Below are 25,940 nucleotides of genomic sequence, written 5' to 3' on the forward strand. Positions count from 1 at the left end.
AGTCAGAGGCTGCGCAGAGCCACCTGCCCCTCGCACTGCGCATGCGCCGGTCCCCCGGGGGTAGCCACGGAGAGCGGAGAGGCCCTAACACCAGGGCTAGGCCGGGCAGGGTCCGTGTCCCGCGCGCTGAGAGCCGGGCCCCGCCCAGTGGCGTTAGCAGGCAGCAGCTTTTAAACAACCGGGGCAGGCTTCTCCTCACTCTGCCAGTCAACCTGTGGAACTCCTCGCCGCAGGGCTCGCGAAGGAGCTCGACAGGCCCGTGGCGGTTAGCCAGGAGGGGCAGGAATGGGGCCCTGGCCTGTTTGGAAAGGAGTGTCAGGGGAGGGCCCTGAGCATCCCCGCTGTATCCCTCCCTCTGGGGCATCGGGCTAGACGGGCTGACCCAGCACGCCCATTCTCATGCTCATTTCATCCTGTTCCCCTCAGATCAATGCTCCTGTTCATACAGGTCACTGAATTCTAATCCGAGCTCCCGCAGCACTTGTAACCCCTCCTAGCTTGTTATTGTTCACAGCTTTGTAAATACACTTTATATGCCATTATTTAAATAATTGATGAAAATATTGAGCAGAAATGTAGTCAGCGATGACCCCTGCAGGACCCTGCTCATGCCCTTCCAACATGACTGTGAACTTCTGATAACTACTTACTGGGCACTGCTTTCCAACCAGTTTTGCAACTACCTTCTTGTAGCTCTATCTAGATTAAATTTCCCAAGTTCACTTATCAGAAGGTTATGCAAGATAATATCAGAACTGGTCCTGGGGAGGCATATTGTCTGAAAGACCTTATTTATCCATTAAGTCCCAGGATGATTTTGTTTTCCACATGACAGAGAAAGCTGTATAGCAGAAATCTTTTCCTTGGTCAATGAGGGAATGAAATAAAATCTTGGTTTCCAAATACCATATTCACATGACAGATCATGCTAGAAACATAGCTTAAGGCACTACTGAAAGGACCATGGCGATGGGCACAGTATCAGAAATGGACAATACAAGCACAGTCTGCAAACTTTCTCTCCGTGCTTGAAGGGTTTTTCGTTTTGTCTCCTGCTATTTTGTGTGCCATATATCAGTATTGCACTAGGTGGCTTCCATCTATGTTCACAAAACAAGGAAGAAGGGAAAGCATAAGAGGAATGTTTCAGTGTTAGAGTATACATTAGGGATGTAAAATCCTGGTTAATCAGTTAAACGTTAGGTTGACCTAACATTTAACCAGTTAATCAACTAAGCAGAATCTGGACAGGACTGTTCCAGCTTGACTCCAGTGGGAGTCCACAGGACTCCCACTCCCAGCCTTGTACTGGGGCTGGCTGCCGGCCCCTAGCCCCCATGTTGGGGTTGGGAGTGCTGTTGGCTCCTGGCTCGCAGCCCTTGTCCACAGAGGGCCAGGCACTAAATGAGGGGGCATTTGAACACACTGTGGTTATCACCTTAAGCGCTACTATTCTATTACTATAGATTAGTATAACAGAGCTCAAATGGTATATAAAATATGGTATAAAATACGTGAACTCACATCTAAGTACCCCCCCTTGAAGCTACAGCATCACAGAATAAAGGGTTAGAAAGGACTAGTCCTGCCAAAAGGCAGGATTTGTTGTGGTTAAAAAACAGATGGTGACCTAACCTCCGTTTTAAAACCTCAAGTGAAGGAGCTTCCATTTTTCCAGGAAGTTTTTCCTGAGATTTCATCTAATAGATCACCCTTTATTGGGTTGAGAAGACAATTCATTTTGTCATACTAACTTATCTCTAGTGATATGTGGAGTTAAAACTTTATTTCATTTTATTAAACCTGACCTCACTTATTTCTTTAAGAAAAGAAATGACCCGGGAGCCATTGTCTGATATTTGCATAACTGCCACATTTATTTCTTAACTGAACAATGCTGTAAATATACACAAACAGTTTAAGACCCTAGATTCCAACACTCATAGTTTAAGACATCAAGAAAACTAGACTCGTGACTTCAGTAGTCTTGTTATTATACAGTAGTACAGGGTGTGCCCACAGCAATCACTTCTATACAAAGCAAGAGAAATGGTCTCCAGCACGTAGGCATGGCATCACAGGAAGAACTCATGTGGACAAAGTAGATAATGGAAGCACAGGCAAAAACAAAACAAAAAACCCCAACCAAAATAAAATGAATCACAACCTTCTTCATTTACAGTAAGATCTTAATAAACTGAATCTCATGAAGTAAACAGTTCATTCATACATCTCACTGATGATCAGACAGAAAGAGAGAGAGACTAGAGAAAGGTACTAGACTTATGGGGTGCTGCTGTTTATGATATGCACCTCTCCTTCATTATTGGCAATGGCTGGAAATGCTCACATGAGCATCTCCAGTTCTCAGGTGCTACCACCCACTTAAAACAGCTGCAGCTTGCTTGTTTTGAGGTCATTTTGGGGATAATTTCTCTATGGTTACAAGACTAGCAGTTCTCTGAGGGCCCTTTGAAGAGCTGGTATTTCTTCTTTTGGGTTTGAACATCTCACTGTTGGCTGAGGATCTTTAGGATGGGCACTCATAGGAAAAATTAGATATAGATACATGACTGCTTCTTGCATGATTACAAAAGACCAAGCAAACAAAAGCCCATTTATTTCAAAGATGTTTACTGAAAATAAACTTGTTCTGTGGAATTCTCTCATATCCCAACTTCCTGTTAAATCATGATTAACTTTGGTGACATCATTGTACCTCACTGTCCTCTGTTACACTAATGAAATAATACGATTCTATTACAGTGCAAGTGCTGTTACTTCTGAATCTGAGCTGTGTCACACTGAATTCAATGGGTTTTCAAATTCATCTACACATGTTGAAACATACAGGATGACTTACCAAATAAAATCCAAAATGGGTGTTTCTCTTTCATAAGGACTCTGGGTCTTTTCCCTTGCCATTCTTACTCTCACAACACAGCTTCTATGCCTTAAGTTTGACTGAAATGTCTTGGCCTGTTTAAGCTAAGATCAAGTGTTTACTCAGTCTCATGTTTAAATCTTGAAGACCCTTTTCATCCTCAAATTCAATGGAAAGAATGAAGAATGGAATTTAATCTCAGCCACTCTAAGTGCTGGGGCATGTACCATCTACTTGAATTTTTGAGAATGCACGTCTCTCTCGGGCGGGACGCTCAACAGCAGGGAAAGTAAGTGAGGAAAGGTGTGGGGGTAAGGTATAGAGGAGGTATGAACTGAGATTCTTTAGTAATTCCCTCAGATGGGCACTAAAGAAAATAACCCTGTTGAAGGAGCCATATGAACAGCAGATGGCTGCTATTTGGCTATTTTATAAGGAGCCAGGATTCATCCCGTAAGCAAGCCTTACTCCACAAATACAGATATTTGCATCTGTGGCCTGATCCAAGCACACTGGTGTCAGGGGAAAGAGTTCCACTGTCGTTAGATCAGACCTTAGTCTCTAACTCAGAACAGTTGCGTGCTCTGCAGGTTTGCTGGCCTCAGGCACACAGTACTGACTGAGTGAAACCAGGAGTCTTCTCCAGAACCAACTTATCAAGACCATGCTCTTCAGGATGGCTGACCTAAGGCATGACCCCATAGTTGTATCATCCCCACTCACCCTTCTTCTCTGGCCTGGCAGGCATTCCCAGAGAGCCCAACACTGGCATCCACTTCTTCATTTTTCTCCCATTGTCACCTGTGAGTCTCTGTTTGGTCCAAGACAAATACAGGCATGTACATAACAAAGCCTGATAACATACTCTTGCTGCCTTTATTCTAACCTATTCTAACCTGGGGAAATCGCTGAGAAGACTTGAATGGGAGAAAAAAGCCCCAGAAGACCAAGAATATCTTGATTTACCCTTAAAATCCAGAGTTCAGATGGGATTAGAATGGAAACTTAATGAGTCTGTTTTACCAAATCATGTTTCCTCAGACTGGCTCCAGAAGATGCTGGATTAAACTAGCTATTGCTAGGTTTATCCCAGCTATTCAGGACATTTCTTAGAAACTGCATCTAAAATACCAGTTTTGCCTATAAATTGTGTTGAAATAAATACTCAAGCCAAGTGGTCTTTACCAAGGGCCTGATCCAAAATCTACTGAAGCTGACAGGAGACTTCCCATTGGTCATCATCAGGGCCCCAGGGATGGCTCTATTTGCCGCTGAAGCAGAGATTGCTGAAATGTGTTTTCACCAGCGGACAGTCAGCTCTTTGAGTTGAGGTTTAGCAGTTAGAGCAACAGTCCTTTCTAGGAAAGCTCCCTTGTACTGTCAAGCAGAACTGGGAGACAAAACAAAGACTTAAGAATTAAAAAACCCTAGCACTTAAGACTGATTAATATGGATATATATATATACACACAAGGTCTTCCTTCAGCAATCAGCAAAAAGCTGAGGCATGTGCTTAACTTTGTAAATGTGCTTAATTCCATTCCTTGTGACTTAAGCACATGCATAATTTTGCTTTTCTGGACAGGGATGGACATAAGCATGTGCTTATATGCTTTTCTGAACTAGGGTCATAATTTGGAGTCTTACAGTTTCTCATGGAGGGCAAAGCATCTTTCTCTATGTATATAATGCTAACACATTATAAAAGCACTTATCCCAGGCATTAAGCATTTAATTTAATTATTAAAATCAGTCCTAGATTTAAAAAAAAAAAATCCAAGTCCATAAGGAACAGCTGTAAAAACAAGAGACCGTCACCTGGGCGACCAAGTTACTGTCTGACCCACCAGCCCATGAATGAAGGACTGGCACAAAACTGAAGCTCACTGAAAGGGACAGGCACTGGCCACGGTACCAACACTGTTCCCTGCAGGAACCTGCAGTGCTATCCAGGTCTGTGAGGGAATGGAAGTGATGCCACAGAACTGGTCAAAAGCAAATTGGGGTCCAGCAGGAAACAAAAAGCCACTCGTCATACAATATGAGGGCTAAGCTAAATGGTGGCTCAATACAAATGCCCTGTCTCTATGCAGACTGGAGACAGAGGCTTGGGATGAATCTTTGTCCATGCTGCCGCATGGGGCGGGCAATTTGCTGTGAGCTTTTGTGTGCGTGACATTTCTATCAGCCCACTGAGATTGCATGGAGGCTTTGTTGGGGCTGCCTACTTTTCTCCTTGCTCCATGCCCTAGCCTCCCCAAAACAAGAAAAAAAGAAAGGAGAAATACAGAGCATAGGCCATCTCCACTTGACCCATACAGACAATACTCAACAAACACAACAGAGAGGTTGGAAAAGTGCCAAAGAGAACCAAGGCGCAGCTGTGCTGTGCAAATTAAGGTCAGCTGTGAAGTGTGACAATGAAGCATGGATCGGTGACAGTTTTGGATAATGAATGGAGGAAACTCCCCATGTTTCTGCCTGGCGTTACATGTACACAACCACCTGGAAATCTTAATTTAACAATCTGGGTAATTAAAAATAAATTAAGATATTTGCTGCTTAAATTACTTTGAAAAGCTGATAGCAAGGTCACCACCACCTTATCAGGTCCTTGCCATGGGGAGAAAGGTTTATATGATGCCATAGCTCTGCTTTGGTGCACATCCCCCACCAGTTGAGCTATTCTATGTGTGCAATCTAAGCCCAATAGACAGATGGGGCAAGGGGAAGGAGGAGGAAATTAATGTTTGATATGGGGAAGGGGAATAAGAAAAAGTCATCACATATAAAAGTAAACAAAGTCTCAGTTTCTCTCATGCTTGCCCATCCCCATGCCATTGCTGCAAACAGAAGGGAAGGGAAGTAAAAGCCCTAACAGCAAAGGGCAGTGAGACCCAGTCATCTGGTTCAAGATAGCTGGTCTGAATTTAGGGTCAGTGTAACGTTATGATCTAGCTTTAATCCCACCAGTAACAATCCTTTCTTAACTCTAACCGTCTGCATAGATGTAACTATGCTAGCACCTCCCCAAGATTTGCCAATGAGCCAGCATTTGGCTGTAGAAGTCATCTGGTAGCGCAGACCAATCTAGTGCTTGCTCCGTACGACACTGGCTGCAATCGTGCCCAAGACAGGGCTGCCATCTCTCTCTGTATTCCTCTGACTGGCAGGACGCAACGGCTCCTGCCCTCTCCCCAGTTCCCAACTGGGTGGGGCTGCTCAGTGAAGATTCTTTAGCCCCATCTACAGTGCGAGTCCTTTTGGAGGTTTCCCAGCCAGAGACTGGCACTGTCAAGTCTAGGGCAGAGATTAACACAGCACAGCATAGCCGGCCTGCATATCCCTAGACCGTGACCAGGCTATCGGGAGGCAGGCTGCACTGTACTCATTTGGCGTGTAAGAAAGCACTCTGCTCCAGAAGCGGCCTGGCAGAACCACCCGCCCTTCCAGTCCTTTCACCCCATTTGAAGCTGGGCCCTGAAAGCAAACAGAATAGAGACAAGAAACCCAAACCAAATCTCCTGGGTAGAGCCAAGCAGACCCTGTCATCCTGGCATTCCACCGGTCTAGTCACTGAACCGTTGCTGGCTTTCAAGCCTTCGGGGGAATGGAGGGGATGGGATGGGGCTGAAGGAAACAGGGCAAAGCAAATGGAGAGGGGGTAGGCGCGAGAGTTCTGAAGGCAGAGTGTATGTATGGCTGCGCTCAGCTGGGAGCTGGTCCTCCTGAACCCATCCAAAACACTCACTAGTGGGGTTTGAGAAAAAAGACAGGGATGGCATCACAAAACAGTCAGATAACCTCCTCCGCGCTGGCCCACCTTCCAGGGCTCTGCCTTCCCTAGGGGAAGCTGTGTGTGCAGACAGGAGCAACAAAACAAGATAAACCCAACATACAGATTGCAGTGCAGTCAATAGAAATAAATACTTTATAAATATAATCTCAAACTACTGTAACTTAATCTACCTCTTTTAAAACGTCAATGCGTTAAGAAATGTCAGTACTTAACCCTATCGCTTTCTCTTCACCCAGAAGCAATTCCTCGTGACTTGTAACCTCTGACCATTCACACACTCCTGCCTCCTTACATTGAAGCCTGGCTTTAAAATACAAAACATAGCACCTGCTTTCGAGAGTTACAGGCCATGTGACACCAAGGTAACCCAATCAAGAGATGGGCATAAAATCACATGAGCACAAGAAATCACAGCCAGACTGTGTCAGGGTTTTGCAGGTACACCAGAAATGCATTTTCCCAGTGAAGGTGTGATCGTAATGGATCCATTTGTAGAGCAGGCAGCTGGGGTGGTAGGTGGCATGAAAGATTTGACGTTAATATAGGAACTCTTGTATGAGAGCCAGCCATCTGGATCCTGCTGGCAGACAGATGAGGTGGAGAATGGTTTTAGATTAGATTCTCATCTGGGCTGTTCTCCTTCTGGACAGCTTGGATCTGTTTTGGAAACCAGGAGACAAAAGGAGTCAAAGGACTGGAAAAGGAAGCAGAGAGGAAGAAAGGGAGGGAGACAATCTCTTTGTCAGGGCACATCTACGCAGCAGGACAAAAGTCAAATTAAACTACACAACTTGAGCTACGGCAATTGTGTAGCTGAGATTGAAATAGCTTAATTTGGCTGTTGGCGCTGTCTACACAGCAGGAAGTCGAAGGAAGAGCACTCTTCCTTCGACTGCCCTTACGCCTTGTGAAATGAGGGGTACAGGAGTGGGTGCAAGAAGTCCTCCAGCTCAACATTATTTTGAAATAATGGCTTGCTGTGTAGACATGATCTTGGTTATTTTGGAATAACATCCGTTATTCTGAAATAATGCTGCTGAGTATACATAACCTCAGAGACCCTAACATGGAGGTAGAAAGAGGTGCAAGACAAGGCAGAAACTATGTGCTGAATTAACATCAGCAAAAACCAGACCTCACACACAAATAGTCTGGTAGCACTTTATAGACTAACAAAACATGTAGATGGGATCATGAGCTTTCGTGGGCACGGCCCACTTCTTCAGATGACCGGAGTTATGAGTTGGGGAAATGAGTTTGTTTAGTTTAGAAAAGAGAAGACTGAGGGGGGACATGATATCCGTTTTCAGGTATCTAAAAGGGTGTCATAAGGAGAAGGGAGAAAACTTGTTCATCTTGGCCTCTGAGCACAGAACAAGAAGCAATGGGCTTAAACTGCAGCAAGGGAGGTTTAGGTTGGACATTAGGAAAAAGTTCCTCACTGTCAGGGTGGTCAAACACTGGAATAAATTGCCCAGGGAGGTTGTGGAATCCCCATCTCTGGAGATATTTCAGAGTAGGTTAGATTAATGTCTATCAGGGATGGTCTAGACAGTACTTGGTCCTGCCATGGGGGCAGGGGACTGGACTCAACCTCTCGAGGTCCCTTCCAGTCCTAGTATTCTATGATTCTATGACCCTTTGATTTGTGTGACAGAAGCCTGTTGGCGAGCATTTCAGCCTGCCAAACCACAGTCTGACAGACCTGCAAGCAGCTGTCTTGTCACAAAATCAGCTCCATAAGCCAGATCCAGAGGGAGGCCCTGGAATCCCAGTTCATCCTCAAATTCAATTCACATGCTAATGGACTCAGTGTGATGTGGGCTGCTGGGGACTCTACGTACTGAATAACCACTGAAGGTGCTAACAGCTCCCTGAGCGGTACCCTTCCTGTTTTAGGAATCTATCTATTGATTTTGATCTGCTTAGGTTTAAGTACCCATTCTCCAGATACTTAATGATGCTCTATCTCCCACCCCCTCCCTTTTTCTCTCTCACCCCTCCCCTTCCCCTCTCCTATTTATTTCGAGTTTTCATATCCCCAACTCATAACTCCGGTCATCTGAAGTGGGCTGTGCCCACGAAGCTCACGATCCCATTGACATGTTTTGTTAGTCTATAAAGTGCTACCAGGCCATTGGTTGTTGTTTCTTCGGTAACAGACTAACCCTGAAACCCCACTCACAGTTCATCTAGTTCATCTGTTCTTGAACTCGATGAACTATGCAGCACTCAAATTAATCAAACGGAGGGTGGGTAGGTAGGCATGTTTCTTTATACAGTGACTACAAGACATGTCTATTTAGTCACTTATTTATCTATCTTCTTTTAACTCTACTACTATAATGATGATATTTTATTCTTGGGATTAAGGATCAGATCCTCAACTGCTATAAAATAGGGTTAAAAAAAGCACTAGCTACAGTCATGGAGCACAGGTCCATCAATGGCCATTAGCCAGGATTGGCAGGGATGCAGAACCATGCTCTGAAGTATCCCCAGTCTCCGTTTGACAGAAGCAGGGGATGGGCGACAGGGGATGAATCTTGTGATGATTCCCTGTTCTGTTCATTCCCCCTGGCATTGGCCACTGTTGGAAGACCAGCTACTGGGCTAGATGGACCACTGGCCTGACCCACTATGGACACTCTTATGTTCTTATAAATCAGTGCAACTCCACTGACTTCAATAGACTGATGCCTAGTTGCATCAGCTGAGGATCTGTCCCTGTTTATTTCAGAGTATGTGGGGGGGGGTGGAGGAAACAGTGCCCTTGTCACATTAAGGTGGCACAGCTGAAATCAAAGTTAAAATGAATTTCTTAAGACTACACAGAACAATGAGACCACCAGAGAAAGGCTCTTGCAACCTACCACCATGGTATCCCCCAGTCCAACCACACTACTAAACCAGCATCCTCAAGGGTCAGAGCTGTAGAGAAACCCAATTGCTCTGGGATCTGAAGCAAAAATGTGGATTGTCCATGAAGATAGAGTAGAACATCACCAGGTTCCTTACCCTCAATTTTAACACCTACATGATGCAGTGTCTGCATCTGCATAGAGTCTGTGAAGCAGATTGGGCTACATAAAAGCACCATTGCTTATAAAACTCAAATGCTGCTGCAGGCAAGGAAGAAGCCTTCACCATCTGATATGAAGTAAATGTGTAAGAGGCTGAGAGTAGTACCATCTCTTTGTTTGAAAGGCATTACATCAGGCCTCTTGTTGCAAGGCTCCTGAGCGGATGTGGATGGAGAGAGGAGTCTCTGGGAATTACCCTAGCTTGCTCATTTGATGCTGCCAACCCCTTGCACTAATGCTGTAGTCCTCAGACGGCAGGCCTTGCTCCCTTAACTCCACCTTCAAAAGCATGTGGAAGATATTTGATAACTGGCTAGGAGGTGGCATCACAGAGCAGTTTTGGGGAGCAAGGAACCAAGCTGGATAATCAACACAACATTTCTGCTATCGCAGCTCAGAGGTTACTCAGCAGAGCACCCCTCTTGCTATAACATGTCCTCGGGTACTACCTTATGGATCCAGCCAGCAGAGGGTTAAACGCGTACAGCCAGTCATGCATGTCCTTGTCGCTGCTTGCCTGCAGCAGGATTCCGCGATGCTCTGTGCATACTGCAAACGTGTTGGGGGTCTGGAACAGATCAAAGCCAGGACTGAGTCCCCAGGGCTACTGGAGATGACACTGAGGAACCTGCAGCACAGCTTGGAGCACGCTGGGACACAGAACAGGACCCCGTACACTAGTGGGGCGGGGCAGGGCAGGCGCTATCAGTATGTACCACTTCCTGGAGAGTGAAATCCCTCTGCATTTCTGAACAGCCACAGAGAAGAGCTCTGTGGTGCGAGAGTGGATTTCGACACCACGAGACCACGTCTCATTGTTCAATGTACAATCTCCTCCTTTGGCACCCCATGCCAACCCGGGAACTAGGGGTAAGCTGTGCAGCAGTGCGAGATCTCCCCACAGCTGGGTTTGCAACATTCCACTGTGCTCCTACTCTCTTCTCCCTTCACCCCCATGTTCTGAGCATCACTCTTCTCTTCTCCTCCTAGTTTCTGACCCCTGGGTCTTCCTCTGTCCATGGTCCAGAGCCATCGTTGCAGCCCCTCCCTTTACATGGCTTCAGACATGTGTTGCCCTTACACTTGTAGCACACTGTGGGCATCAGCCGTGCTTCCCCTGCTTTGCTCACGGACGCCACCCCCCAGCAGTTACCTTGAGCATGGCCTGCTGGTCCTCGCTGTACTCCACCTGAGCAGAGGAGAGGTTGAGGATGGCTCTCTCCACAGAGTCCTTATCCGTGTTGTAGATGTAGACATAGGGGCGCCTCACCACCACGTAGCGCTTCACCCAGCCATTCGTGTGTGGCTCGAGGAAGTGCAGGTAGCCTTTCTTCGAGACAATGGGGCTGCAGAAGGCAAGACTTAGTGACTGCAGAAAGCCACCCAGCAAAAGGGCTAGAACCGCAAGGACTATTTCCTACTCTCACTCCCCTCCTTCCTGCAAATCCCTCCCCTCTCTGGACACAGATTGCCAGCCACTGAACTGGGCAACCCTCTCTGCACTTAGCAGCAACTTCTCTGAACACCTTCCCTATGTTGGGAAGGGCCACTGGGGAGGGAGCTGTGTGTGGTGGTGGAGATACCTGCACACTCTAGCATGGAGCACTCCAGCCTAGCCCTAGCCCTAACCCTAACCTCCACCTCCTTCCGCCTGCCTGGAGTAAACCAAGTGCTCATACCTCACCCGGATCTCCTGGATATCGGGGACCAGTAAGCGCTGGGTCTCCTTCTCCTCCTCAGGCTCACGCGTGGGAGATTTCTTCTGTTCCCCTTCCACTATTGGTTCTGGCTCAGGGCTTTCTGCCCTGGACGAGAGAAGGGAGGTTCTGGAAGGAGAAGAGGGGCATTTCATTACAATGATGCCTTCACTCTGACTTTGGCCAATAGCCATCTCCGATCTTCTTCTGAAAACTTGCTAAATGGGTGTGCATGGAAGTGAATGAGTGGGAGCAGTGGATCGGCCTAGGCGCTGCTGTACCCTGTGGCCATCCCCCCCAGCAGAGTACTGTCCCTGCTCATCCCTTCTGGCCCTCAAGCCTTCCACAATGCTGGCACGGAGTCTCTTCTGAACAGGAACCGACAGTTCTGCCAAATCTGTGGTGGCTTAGTGTCGGGCCTAGTGAACAGGCTGACCCAGCCCGTGCGTCCTAGGGCCTCAGTCTTCATTTTCAGCCCCTCGGTGTTCGGGCTGCATCTCTCTTACCTGACCTCAGTGGCGTTATACCGTCCTTCTACCAGTGATGGGCAGGTGGAAGAGGGTGTCAGGGTAGTGACACCAAGAGCTGGCATGGAGGGTTCTCTCAGCAGGGTCACAGACATTTCTGATAGCTGCAGGAGGGAAGGAATCATTTCCTGGAGTCACAATCTAATCTAAGCTATAGGTAGGGCCCTACCAAATTCACAGTCCAGTATGGCCCATTTCACAGCACAGGATTTGAAAATTGGTAAATTTCACATTTTCAGCTGTTTAAACCTGAAATGTCACTGTATTGTCAGATGGGGTCCTGACCCAAAAGAATACTGTGCGGGGATTGGAGGGTTATGGGACTGCCAACTTCAGTTCTGTGCTGTCTTCAGGGCTGGACTCTGAGGGCAGCAACCACATGAGGTCCAAGAGGTAGAGATGGGTCTGATCCCCCAACCAGGGACTCCTCACTGCTAGTCCTAGCCAACTTGGGAAGGATAATACTTGCTCTTCCGCTGCAGGGCAGCTCTTGGGCTACTCTCCCGGCTGCAGAAAGCTCTGCACCCCCTGCCACACTGGCTTTTTGCCCCCATTGCTCTGCAGCTGCAGGAGGAGGGGGTAGTGACCAGTGGTACCAGGTGCATCCAGATACAATTAGTAGCTTGTTTCAGTGAGATAAGGAAAGGTCTTGTGAATCTAGACAGGGTTTATTGACACTTCACAGCAGCAAATAACACTCAGCAAATAACACTCCAAGTAGCACAGGGAAGATTTGATCCAGGTGCCCCCTTTTCTGGGGGGCTCCTCGGAACAAGGAGACATCAGAGTTCACTGCGAAGGGCTCATTTCACAGTCTGTGACATGTTTTTCACAGCTGTGATCTTGGTAGGGCCCCAGCTATAGGGAAAGCCCTGCACAGATATAAAATGTTGTTATCTGCATTATATCCCATGGAGATCGGCATTCAACTTCGCGGATGCAGCTATCTGTGGATACAAAGCAGATATCTGCAGATTTGCAGGGCTCCAGCTCTAGGACATGGGCCTGGGGTTAAAGGCCAAAGTCTGGTCTGGTGAACTGAAGACAGTGGAGTTTCATACCAGGGATAAGAAGACGGATCTGGCCCTAGCTCTCGCTGCAGAGAAAATTCCTCTTCCATATTTGCATGGTTACTGGGGCTTTTGAAAGCTGCAGTGAATAGATGGGGGACAGGCTCTCAAAGTCAGTACGATCCCCAGAGGAGAAGGGAGCTAGGGCGTTACGAGACAGTTGAGAATGCTAACTTTTATAGCTCTTGCCCTCTGGATCCAGCCAACATTTGATATACTGATGTCCTTGATGTTTCCCTGCAGTAAACCGGCTGGGGAAAGTTGTGCAGCTCTCTAGCACATGAATCTCCAGGGATGGGACAGGTCACTACTCCTTCCTTCTCCCCAGGCCAACCCCACCTCTCCCTGGCTGCTCCCACTGGACAAGACATCAGGGACTGGCAGGGTCAGACCGCTGGGCTGTGCTTGGAGGCTCAGTGGGGAGCTTTGTTGCAGAGGTGACTCTGGCCCGAAGTCCAGAGCATCAGTGCATCTAGGCTGGTAGCTGGGAAGATGGGTTCCTGGAGTGCACGTCACAAGGCTGTTCCCAGCCCTTCTCAGCTCCAGAGGAAGAGCTGAAGTCAGGCCAGGAGACAGGTATTGGGAGAAGCAACATTCCAAAGCAGAGGTGGACGGGGAGTCGACAGTCTGGACGAATGCAACATCATGCACCTCGCTGGCAGTGCCAACGGTGATACGGGACAGTGAAATGGCACCCCGAGGCCTGACCCATATTCCAGTGGGAGTCTCCTGCGCAGATTCTTGGTGCAGCCCAGGCCCAGAGCTCCCCACCTGAAGGTGTCCCCACTGACGAGGCAGGAAGTGCTAATGGGGCTGGGGAGCTGGTCCTACCTTGCTCTCACTGGCGCTGATGCAGACGTGGTTGTGACTGTACTCTCTGTTAAACGTGTGAGTGAGGAGACGCAAGCACTGCAGGGGAACAAAGGGACACATCCAGCTGGCACGCACGAGCCCTGCTCACCAATCTGTTCACATCTTCCAGACCTTCCAGGCAGGGTCAGACGAACTCTGGGGAGCCCAGGGCTATTCCATTTTTGTGGCGCCAAGAGGGCTGAGGGCAGGTGGTTGAGGGGGGGAGGGGTACAGGATCAGAATGTGGGAGGGGCTCAGGGCAGGAGGTGGGGATTGGGGTGTGGGGTGTGGGTGGGAATTAGGGAGCGGGGTCAGGGCAGGAGGTGGGGATTGGGGTGTGGGGTCTGGGTGGGAATTAGGGAGCGGGGTCAGGGCAGGAGGTGGGGATTGGGGTGTGGGGTCTGGGAGGGAATTAGGGAGCGGGGTCAGGGCAGGAGGTGGGGATTGGGGTGTGGGGTCTGGGTGGGAATTAGGGAGCGGGGTCAGGGCAGGAGGTGGGGATTGGGGTGTGGGGTCTGGGAGGGAATTAGGGAGCGGGGTCAGGGCAGGAGGTGGGGATTGGGGTGTGGGGTCTGGGTGGGAATTAGGGAGCGGGGTCAGGGCAGGAGGTGGGGATTGGGGTGTGGGGTCTGGGAGGGAATTAGGGAGCGGGGTCAGGGCAGGAGGTGGGGATTGGGGTGTGGGGTCTGGGTGGGAATTAGGGAGTGGGCTCAGGGCAGGAGGTGGGGGTACAATGTCTGGGTGAGAGTTGGGGTATGGGAAGGGGCTGAGGGTTGGGATGTGGGGTCTGGCCAGGAATTAGAGTATGGGAGGAGGCTCAGAGCCAGGGGTGTGGGGCACTTACCTGGGGCAGCTCCCCCTTGGTGGCACAACCTCAGAGAAAGGAAGGGGCAGGTGGCTCTGCACACTACCCTGAGCTCGCTTGCAGACCCTGGCCCCTGCAGCTCCCAGTGGCTGCAATTCCCAGCCAATGGGAGCTGCGGTGGCAGAGCCTGCAGGCAAGGCAAGAATGCAGATGGAGCTTTTGCAGCTCCCACAGGGAGGGGCACTGTATGGGCCACATCCCCCCGTCTCCCCACCAGGCAGGGCCGGAATGCAGGGGCTTTAGAGGCTGCATTCCAGGGCCCTAGGATAAGGGGGCCCAACAAAGGCCTGGAGATTTTTTGTGGAGCCCCCATTAGCCTGGGACCATGGGCTGCAGCCCCTGTGGCCCCTTTCTTAATGCAGTCCTGCTGCCTGCTCCCTGTCTGCCCTTTTCTGCCAGTCCTGAAGCACACAGCTCTGTCTGAGCTTCCTCTAGCTCCTGGATTCCCCTGCTTGCCTCAGAGCTTCCATTAATTCTCCTTCCATATTTCTTGCTCACTGCTTCCTTCCCTAATCACTGCCCCTGCTGAAACCCTCCTCGCACCATGAGGAGGCCACTTCCTTCTCTGGCCTCCCTCCCGCTGCCCATCTGCTCCCCAGTGCTGAGCCCTCAGGCTACCATACAATACCTTGACGGCAAGCTCCTTCTGCCTCTCGCTGGGGGTCTCCAAAGGCGAGCTCCTGCCCTCCGAGGCACCGTCTGCTGAGAGCGGAGAGGACACACAGGAAGTGCTATGGGAGTCGGAATCCTCACTGGAGCACGGGGACAGGGACTCCAAGCCTGGTCTCTGGCTCGTCTCCAGCTTCTCACGCAGGAGCAGGTAATGTCTTGTCTTCTCAACCTGCACAAAGACATTTCCTCTTAAGTACCGATGTCTGGCACTGCACTTGGCCTGCACGATTCCCTTCCCACGCATTGCCTCGGCCACACACACCGAGGAGTGCCCTGGAGTGAACCGGCGCCACACAGCCCACATGGGCTACTGCGGAAACCCTTTGAAGTGGCATTATACCACAAATATCATGCTCTCAGGAGTGGCCTTTCTGTAGTGGCCAGAGCCTGCCAGACACCACTAAGGGTACATCTACACTTCAGCGCTAATTCGAACTAACGGATCCAGACTAAAAAACTAGTTCGAATTAGCGTTTTGCTAATTCGAACTAGCATGTCCACATTAAGTGGACCCTGAACCGGGGTTAAGGATGGCCGGAAGCAGTGCCGGCAGGGCATCAGATTAGGACTTAAAGCGTAGAGCTGCTGCCTCAGGCTAGCCGAGGGCTGTGCTTAAAGGGTCCCGACCCCCACCCCGGACAGACAGTTCTCAGGGGTTCCCCGCTTGCAAAGCAGTCCTGGCTTGGAGTGCCCTGAGTGCCCACACTGGGCACATCACAGCACTCGGCCATCAGCCCAGCTGCACTTGCCGCGGGCTGCCATCTGGGGAGAGGGGGCAATTGGGGGGCTGCAGGAGAGCTTCCACCCCCAAAAGCCCGCAGAGCCAGCCCAGTCCTCCCCATCGGGGGCTTGTACCCCATTCCTCCCTCACCTCCTTCCACTTACCCTTCCCTAGCCCCCCTTCCTGATGTACAAAATAAAGAAAATGTGTGGCCAAAAATAGAATCTCTCTTTATTGAACAAAACTCGGGGAGACTGGGAAAAGGAGGTGGGAGAGGGGAAGAGAGAGGGTGGGAGAGGGGAGGGCAACTAAAATGATCAGAGGTTTGGAACAGGTCCCATATGAAGAGAGGCTAAAGAGACTGGGACTTCTCAGCTTAGAAAAGAGGAGACTGAGGGGGGATAGGATAGAGGTCTCTAAAAGCACGAGTGGGGTGGAGAGGGTGCATCAAGAAAAGTTCTTCATTAGTTCCCATAATAGAAGGACTAGAGGACACCAAAGGAAAGGAATGGGTAGCAGGCTTCAAACTAGTAACAGAAAGTTGTTCTTCACAAAGCAAAGAGTCAACCTGTGGAACTCCTTGCTGCAGGAGGCTGTGAAGGCTACAACTAGAACAGAGTTTAAAGGGAAGTGAGATCAAGTCATGGAGGTTGGGACCATGGAGTGGTATTAGCCAGGGGGTAGGAGTGGTGTCCCTGCCCAAAGTTTGTGGAAGGCTGGAGAGGGATGGCATGAGACTAATGGCTTGGTCACTGTCTTCGGTCCATCCCCTCCAGGGTCCCTAGGGTTGGCCGCTGTCGGCAGACAGGCTAACTGGGCTAAATGGACCTTTGGTCTGACCCAGGACGGCCATTGTAAGCTCAGGGCTCAGGGTCGGGGGTCTCAGTGGACCCCCTTGATTTTCATGTACACCTGTTCCTGGGTGGCCAGGCTGGCAGCTCTCCTGCCCTAGACGGCCACTTTCCTGTGCCTAGTGCGGAGGTCGTGGACGAGGTCCACGATGTCCGCACTAGCCCAGGCGGGTGCCCGCCTCTTGCGGTCCCGGGCAAGCTCCCGGGAGCCGCCAGCCTGGTCCCGGGAACAGGGGGAGGGCTGGGGGGCATGGGGTGGCTGGCTCATGGTGTGCCAGGTGCAGGGTCTGCTGGCTGGGTGCTGGCAGGCTTGCACCTGGCACAGGCATCGTAGCCAGCCCGTGCCCCTTTAAGGGCTCCGGGGCCGAGAGGGGGGCAGTAGAGTTTCCCAGAGTGGCCACCAGGGCAAGCTGGGGAGGGCTAGCCTCCCACTAGTTCGAATGAAGGGGCTACACAGCCCTTAATTCGAACTAGTAAGTTTGAACTAGGCTTAGTCCTCGTAGAATGAGGTTTTCCTAGTTCGAACTAAGCGCTCCGCTAGTTTGAATTAAGTTCGAACTAGCGGTTTGCCTGCGTAGCGCCTAGCAAAGTTAATTCCAACTAACGTCCGCTAGTTCGAATTAACTTTGTAGTGTAGACATACCCTAAGGGAAAAGTCTCCAGCAGCTGTGTCGGGGGTGCACACCCTCCCAAGACCGATTGGGGGGGGGCTAGCCAGGCAGCTGCCCAGGGCACCAACCTGGGGGGGGGGGGCGCCTAATGGCAGCTGTAAGGGGAGCTGTGCACCTGGCCACATGGTACCCCTTAGAGCTGCCATCAGGTGCTGCATGCCTGGGCCTGGGGGCCGTGGGGCATCCCTTAGAGGTGCCATGAGGCTCCGTGCGCCTCGGGCTGGGGGCCGTGTGACGTCCCTTAGAGGTGCCATCAGGCGCCGTGCGCCTTGGGCTGGGGGCCGTGTGGCGTCCCTTAGAGGTGCCATCAGGCGCCGTGCGCCTGGGCCTGGGGGCCGTGGGGCATCCCTTAGAGGTGCCATCAGGCGCCGTGCGCCTCGGGCTGGGGGCCGTGGGGCGTCCCTTAGAGGTGCCATCAGGCGCCGTGCGCCTCGGGCTGGGGGCCATGGGGCGTCCCTTAGAGGTGCCATCAGGCGCCGTGCGCCTTGGGCTGGGGGCCGTGGGGCGTCCCTTAGAGGTGCCATCAGGCGCCGTGCGCCTCGGGCTGGGGGCCGTGGGGCATCCCTTAGAGGTGCCATCAGGCGCCGTGCGCCTCGGGCTGGGGGCCGTGGGGCGTCCCTTAGAGGTGCCATCAGGCGCCGTGCGCCTCGGGCTGGGGGCCGTGGGGCGTCCCTTAGAGGTGCCATCAGGCGCCGTGCGCCTCGGGCTGGGGGCCGTGGGGCGTCCCTTAGAGGTGCCATCAGGCGCCGTGCGCCTCGGGCTGGGGGCCGTGGGGCGTCCCTTAGAGGTGCCATCAGGCGCCGTGCGCCTCGGGCTGGGGGCCGTGGGGCGTCCCTTAGAGGTGCCATCAGGCGCCGTGCGCCTCGGGCTGGGGGCCATGGGGCGTCCCTTAGAGGTGCCATCAGGCGCCGTGCGCCTCGGGCTGGGGGCCGTGGGGCATCCCTTAGAGGTGCCATCAGGCGCCGTGCGCCTCGGGCTGGGGGCCGTGTGGAGTCCCTTAGAGGTGCCATCAGGCGCCGTGCGCCTCGGGCTGGGGGCCGTGTGGAGTCCCTTAGAGGTGCCATCAGGCGCCGTGCGCCTCGGGCTGGGGGCCGTGTGGAGTCCCTTAGAGGTGCCATCAGGCGCCGTGCGCCTCGGGCTGGGGGCCGTGTGACGTCCCTTAGAGGTGCCATCAGGCGCCGTGCGCCTCGGGCTGGGGGCCGTGTGGAGTCCCTTAGAGGTGCCATCAGGCGCCGTGCGCCTCGGGCTGGGGGCCGTGTGGAGTCCCTTAGAGGTGCCATCAGGCGCCGTGCGCCTCGGGCTGGGGGCCGTGGGGCATCCCTTAGAGGTGCCATCAGGCGCCGTGCGCCTCGGGCTGGGGGCCATGGGGCGTCCCTTAGAGGTGCCATCAGGCGCCGTGCGCCTCGGGCTGGGGGCCGTGTGACGTCCCTTAGAGGTGCCATCAGGCGCCGTGCGCCTCGGGCTGGGGGCCATGGGGCGTCCCTTAGAGGTGCCATCAGGCGCCGTGCGCCTTGGGCTGGGGGCCGTGGGGCGTCCCTTAGAGGTGCCATCAGGCGCCGTGCGCCTCGGGCTGGGGGCCGTGTGACGTCCCTTAGAGGTGCCATCAGGCGCCGTGCGCCTCGGGCTGGGGGCCGTGTGACGTCCCTTAGAGGTGCCATCAGGCGCCGTGCGCCTCGGGCTGGGGGCCGTGTGGAGTCCCTTAGAGGTGCCATCAGGCGCCGTGCGCCTCGGGCTGGGGGCCGTGGGGCATCCCTTAGAGGTGCCATCAGGCGCTGCGCGCTTGGGGCTGGGGGCCGTGTGGAGTCCCTTAGAGGTGCCATCAGGCGCCGCGCGCTTGGGGCTGGGGGCCGTGGGGCGTCCCTTAGAGGTGCCATCAGGCGCCGTGCGCCTCGGGCTGGGGGCCGTGGGGCGTCCCTTAGAGGTGCCATCAGGCGCCGTGCGCCTCGGGCTGGGGGCCATGGGGCGTCCCTTAGAGGTGCCATCAGGCGCCGTGCGCCTCGGGCTGGGGGCCGTGGGGCGTCCCTTAGAGGTGCCATCAGGCGCCGTGCGCCTTGGGCTGGGGGCCGTGGGGCGTCCCTTAGAGGTGCCATCAGGCGCCGTGCGCCTCGGGCTGGGGGCCGTGGGGCATCCCTTAGAGGTGCCATCAGGCGCCGTGCGCCTCGGGCTGGGGGCCGTGGGGCGTCCCTTAGAGGTGCCATCAGGCGCCGTGCGCCTCGGGCTGGGGGCCGTGGGGCGTCCCTTAGAGGTGCCATCAGGCGCCGTGCGCCTCGGGCTGGGGGCCGTGGGGCGTCCCTTAGAGGTGCCATCAGGCGCCGTGCGCCTCGGGCTGGGGGCCGTGGGGCGTCCCTTAGAGGTGCCATCAGGCGCCGTGCGCCTCGGGCTGGGGGCCGTGGGGCGTCCCTTAGAGGTGCCATCAGGCGCCGTGCGCTTGGGGCTGGGGGCCGTGGGGCGTCCCTTAGAGGTGCCATCAGGCGCCGTGCGCCTCGGGCTGGGGGCCGTGTGGAGTCCCTTAGAGGTGCCATCAGGCGCCGTGCGCCTTGGGCTGGGGGCCGTGGGGCGTCCCTTAGAGGTGCCATCAGGCGCCGTGCGCTTGGGGCTGGGGACCGTGTGACGTCCCTTAGAGGTGCCATCAGGCGCCGTGCGCCTCAGGCTGGGGGCCGTGTGGCGTCCCTTAGAGGTGCCATCAGGCGCCGTGCGCCTCGGGCTGGGGGCCGTGGGGCGTCCCTTAGAGGTGCCATCAGGCGCCGTGCGCTTGGGGCTGGGGACCGTGTGACGTCCCTTAGAGGTGCCATCAGGCGCCGTGCGCCTTGGGCTGGGGGCCGTGGGGCGTCCCTTAGAGGTGCCATCAGGCGCCGTGCGCTTGGGGCTGGGGACCGTGTGACGTCCCTTAGAGGTGCCATCAGGCGCCGTGCGCCTCAGGCTGGGGGCCGTGTGGCGTCCCTTAGAGGTGCCATCAGGCGCCGTGCGCCTTGGGCTGGGGGCCGTGGGGCGTCCCTTAGAGGTGCCATCAGGCGCCGTGCGCTTGGGGCTGGGGACCGTGTGACGTCCCTTAGAGGTGCCATCAGGCGCCGTGCGCCTCAGGCTGGGGGCCGTGTGGCGTCCCTTAGAGGTGCCATCAGGCGCCGTGCGCCTTGGGCTGGGGGCCGTGGGGCGTCCCTTAGAGGTGCCATCAGGCGCCGTGCGCTTGGGGCTGGGGACCGTGTGACGTCCCTTAGAGGTGCCATCAGGCGCCGTGCGCCTCAGGCTGGGGGCCGTGTGGCGTCCCTTAGAGGTGCCATCAGGCGCCGTGCGCCTCGGGCTGGGGGCCGTGTGGAGTCCCTTAGAGGTGCCATCAGGCGCCGTGCGCCTCAGGCTGGGGGCCGTGTGGCGTCCCTTAGAGGTGCCATCAGGCGCCGTGCGCCTCGGGCTGGGGGCCGTGGGGCGTCCCTTAGAGGTGCCATCAGGCGCCGTGCGCCTCGGGCTGGGGGCCGTGGGGCGTCCCTTAGAGGTGCCATCAGGCGCCGTGCGCCTCGGGCTGGGGGCCGTGGGGCGTCCCTTAGAGGTGCCGATTGCCGCTGTAAGGTGTTCAGCGTGCTGGGGACGGGGCTGCACATGCGCAGAGTGCCAGGGGGCGGGGCTGCACATGCGCCATGCGCCCGGGGGTGGAGCTGCGCAGGCATCGCGTGCCCGCTGCCCAGGGTGCAGGAATGGCCTGAGACAGTCCTGCACCCACCTAGCATGGCACTGACATGAGCAAGCATTAAAAGAACATTGGAGACCTCTGCTGAGCTACCCTGCTAGGGTTGCAGTCAAATGCCAAGAAAGTAGCACGAGTTGTTCCATTTATTTTACCTCCAAGGCAAAGCATCAGACACATGGAAAATAAGCCTCTCAGGCACCTTAGCTGACCAGGCTGTTTGACCTTGCATGTAACAAGCATTACAAGCAGCGGTCCATTGGCTGAGCGATGTGCCTGGCAATAGGTTTCTAGGGTGTAGTCTGACCTCTTGCAGGAGGCTGAGTTTCTCCAGTTCCCACTGATGATCCAAGATGAGGCTGTCACTTCGAGGTCTCCAGCCAGCCAGGTTCTCCTCGCCCCGCACGTATGCCACAGAGGTGTCCAGCACACGCCTGCGTCGCCTCTGCATACCTGCAGGAGAGAAGTGCTCAGCTCTAGGGACCATGGTTCGTGCTTCTAGATTGGAGACTGGATGGTAAGATGGAGGCTGGCCTAAGGAGATGCACATCTAATTGCAGACATGCTCCCTGCACCTGCACTGCTGCATGGCATAGGGGCAGATTTTGGGGGAGAGGGATAATGACATGCATAGACTAGACACCCAGCATGGGAGTGGGTGTGCTGAGTTGCTGAAGGTGCAAACCTTCACAACCTGTCATTTAATGAGGATGGAAAGGGCCACACACCTTAATCCACTTAAGCTTTGCGGGGCAAATCCATCCCTGGCTTAAGTCCTTTTGAAAATAAATTGCCATCTCCACAATGAATCCCAGGGGTTTCAGTCCCCCGTCAGTTCCAGCACTGGAGTCCCCACAGGGCAAATAACCCGAAAGCTACCCCGAGTAGAGATGAGCTTCCCACCTGGACTGCCAGCATCGGCCACCCGGCAAAGGCTGAGCTCGTACACCCCCGTCACACGGTTACTGCAGGCAGATGGAAGGCAACAGGTTACACACTGCAGATGCTCCTCACACTGCGGGAGGTGGCTGTGAGGGACATGGGGCTCCTGTCCCAGCTGTGCCTTGGTTCTCGTTCCAAAGCCACTGGCCAGTGATAACAATGTGGGATGTAAATTGTTAGATGAGCCCGGAGCCAGCTCTTGCTCTGGCAGTGCCCTTCAGCGTTCCTGCTGAGAGAGACGGGATGGGGGCTGCCGCTCTGGGACCCAGGCCACTCCTGGCTCTGTAGGACATTGCAACACGGGTTGGTAGCACACGAACACTCTCAAGAGATTCTTCTGTTCCCCGGCACACCACTGGGAGCCCTATGTCTACCCTCCAGCTGCTCTTCATTCCTCTCCCTCTCACTCCCAGGACAGTGCCCAATGGACCATTCTTCTAGCTGAAAAGGACTGGACCTTGCCCCCTTCATGGCCTATCAGTGCTGCCTTTGTGCTAGCGGAGTGGGGGGAGGGGCTCTGAGTCCTTGGCAGCTTGAGAACAGCCCCAGCATCCTGTGCCACTGCTAGAGAACCATGCTGGCCAGCATCCTCCATGGGACACAGGAGCTGGATTCTGAAGCTGTTATAATGCACTCATTTCTCTCCTCCTTTCTTTCTGGACAAAGGAAGAAGGAAAGGAGGGAAAGATCCTCATAGCCCATTCCAGGAGCTGTCCGCATGTTGCTTCTGGCAGAGAGCAATGTCCCTGAACATGCATCTCTGCACAAGCACTAGGAAACACAGGGCCTGGTTCTTCCTGGGTTTGCACCTTGTCCTGATGCAAGGGTGGAAGGCACCTCCCAATCAGAGCAGTAGCATTTCACATTCACCCACTTTGCACAGGTTTCACTGTCTACAGAAGGTGCAAGTCCGTGGAGAGCCAGGTGCATGAGTTCTAGATTGCGCCACATGGAATGCATTTCCTGGAATACCCTTATTATAAGACTGCACATAATCCAGCTTGTTCAAGGCTATGTTACCAAGTCAGCCTCTCAGAACAGGCTAGTCCACTCAGTTTCACACAAACATAACAGAGCCCCCGTCCCATGCTCTGGGTACCTGGAACTGACTCATTCCACAGCGCAACAGCATGATGGAACAGGTTGCTCTTTCAACCCTAATAAATACAAACCAAATAACTGCCTTCCACAACAGCCATCACAACTGTCCAGTCCTGAGCCCCACCTTCCTCAAGGTGTTTTTGCAAAAAAGAAATTGTTTTAGTCAAGAAGATTCAGGTTTTTATTTAAAAAAAAACCATTTTGTTTGGTATTTGGCAAATTTTAAATCAAAACATTTTCTTGACAAAAACTGGAAAGCTTTCAACAAAAATGAACAAATCTTTCTCATCAGCCTGTTTTGCAGGCAAAAATGACCATTTCCTGGGCAGCTCTGGTTACCACACCTTCTGCATGACTACCAAAGAGCGGCTCTGGAAATCAATGACATGAATACACAAGGCACCTGGAGTGGAATGAACTTATTCATTTCAGAGGGGTAAGGGCCAGGTTTGCAAAGGTATTTGATGTAGACAGAAGCCTAGTGGAATGTTTAAAAACAGCTGGGTACCTATATATGTCAACTCACAGGGCCATGGCCAAACAGGATTATGATTTTGCTTCAAGCCAGAGTCGATTAGGGATAGCTGCTTTTATTAATCTCTCTATGGCAGTACTATTACAGGCTTAATACTGCCAGATGGGTACAGAGCTTCTCCAAAGTAATATGTCAATAAGCACAGGCAGAGCAACGCATAAAAGCAAGCAACAGGCACTTGGAAATGCTTTCGCCCCTTCAGTCTGCTGGGAGTCCTGTTCCGGTCACCTCACACCAGGCCTCAGTGGACGTGACTCCAGGTAGGGGAATCCAGGGCACCCTCTGAGGTCTAAGTCCCTGGTGAGACTCACTAGGCACAGGACTCCCTACACTAGTTATACTACAGTTGTTTATGGGTGTGTGCATACTGGCTTAATGCCATTCTTATCACTCTTATGAGCTGAGACCGAGGTCAAACTTGTTTACCACTTAGTAGTTTCCCAACTCAAGGCATGGGTTAAAGCTGATAAAGTCCAGCTACTCTTTGCACTTGCCGTCTCCAATGCGGTGTACTTCTAGGATGGAAACTTCCATCCCGGGCCTGTTGATTTACAGGCCCTACATATATATAACTTTTTATGTGACAACATATCTTTGAGGATTTGGCCCAAAGTGCCTAGCTCAGCATGATCAGCACTATGGACAGCTAAGAATGTGTCACCATTCATAACCCTTGCTCTTTATTCTTCAGTATCTTCCTTCCTCCTTTTGAAAAGGAAAAGGAGATTCCTTTACCTCTCCGAGGCTCGCAGGCTTCCACTGCCAAAGAGATTGCGGATGGAGCGAGATGCTGGAAGTTTGGCATCCCTGGAGTAGAAGACCATGCAGAAATCTTTGGTGATCACAGCTGGCTGGGTACAGTTCTCCATCTGCAGCACGGTGGAGAAAGATGCCGAATCATAGAAGATTAGGGTTGGAAAAGACCTCGGGAGTTCACTAAGTCCAACCCTCTGCTCAAAGCAGGACCAATCCCAACTAAATCATCCCAGCCAAGGCTCTGTCAAGCTAGGACATAAAAACCTCCAGAGATGGAGATTCCATCCCCCCCTAGGGAACCCATCCGAGTGCTTCACCCCCCTCCTAGGGAAATAGTTTTTCCTACATCTGCCACCACTGAGAACTGCCTCTCTCTACCCTGGCTCTCTCAGGCTACACTGCCTACTCTGTGTGCTGATGGGCAGCTTAAAAACATGGGAAAGTTCTTGCCTCAATGTAAGCAGACAGGGTCATGAAGATTTTCTCTCTGTAAGGGGTGACTCGGTTCAACAGCAGGGAGTTATGCATGGAGCTGTCCCACGCTGCTTCAAACTGATAGAACGTCCTGGAAGGGAACAGCAGAGGTCTGGTAAAAACACCCGACACCCGAAGTGAAAGCTCCAGAAACATGTAACATGCACACACATGACCACATTTGTGACAGATGGGCAGCCATTCTGGAGTTCTCAGGTTTGAGCTGACTCTAAGAAGGAGTGGGGGCGGGGGGAGGGGGAAAGCACTCCCCTGCCCCCCTGTTACTCTGAAAAATATTGGAACATTTCAATGAGGAAGCTTCAAAGGATGGTTTTTATTACAGATCTGAGGAGGAATGATCTGGGTGGCCTGCACCTGGGCAGCCTACTGGAAATGGAGGAGCACAAGAGAGGTGGCGGGAGAGCAAGGGAAGGACAGAAAGCTAGAGGCGAGGGAGACAAGGGAATAGCTGTATCAGCACCAGGTGCTGGAGTCCTGCTGCTAGCCCCAAGAAATGTGCAGCGCTCCAGGGCCACATCTCTCCAGTCAAATGTGGGTAACAAACAGGCCTTCTTCCGTGCGAAGGAAGAACGGTTTTAGCGAGCATGGTCAGAACGGAAAAGAGGGGGATGCGGTTGTCTCTCGGGCACTTTACATCCGCCATGATTTTTTACCTTTCAGCTGACACCAAGCCCCACCTCTTCCTTCCAACGTTAGGCTGTGAGCGCAAAGTGCCCCACGAGCTCGGCAGAGAGACTTCCTTC

At 53.1% G+C, this 25,940-nt stretch overlaps 1 protein-coding gene across 7 annotated transcripts in view; it reads right to left on the reverse strand.

Moving 5' to 3' along the window:
* Positions 1-4,651: 4,651 nt before the first annotated feature.
* The window catches only part of KIF1A (kinesin family member 1A), a 123,911-nt gene continuing 102,622 nt past the window's right edge, over positions 4,652-25,940 (reverse strand). For all 7 annotated transcript variants that reach the window (XM_075917838.1, XM_075917837.1, XM_075917839.1 and 4 more), the window contains 11 exons: positions 25,153-25,267; positions 24,682-24,815; positions 22,272-22,333; positions 21,676-21,821; positions 15,406-15,618; positions 13,892-13,969; positions 11,970-12,094; positions 11,446-11,592; positions 10,920-11,112; positions 10,216-10,334; positions 4,652-7,340 (listed from right to left, as the gene is read on the reverse strand). In XM_075917838.1, the coding sequence (XP_075773953.1) occupies positions 7,298-7,340; positions 10,216-10,334; positions 10,920-11,112; positions 11,446-11,592; positions 11,970-12,094; positions 13,892-13,969; positions 15,406-15,618; positions 21,676-21,821; positions 22,272-22,333; positions 24,682-24,815; positions 25,153-25,267 (1,375 nt within the window). In that variant the 3' untranslated portion in view covers positions 4,652-7,297. The remainder of the gene's footprint in view (positions 7,341-10,215; positions 10,335-10,919; positions 11,113-11,445; positions 11,593-11,969; positions 12,095-13,891; positions 13,970-15,405; positions 15,619-21,675; positions 21,822-22,271; positions 22,334-24,681; positions 24,816-25,152; positions 25,268-25,940) is intronic.

Source organism: Pelodiscus sinensis, unplaced genomic scaffold, assembly GCF_049634645.1.
Source record: "Pelodiscus sinensis isolate JC-2024 unplaced genomic scaffold, ASM4963464v1 ctg41, whole genome shotgun sequence".
Lineage (NCBI taxonomy): Eukaryota > Metazoa > Chordata > Testudines > Trionychidae > Pelodiscus > Pelodiscus sinensis.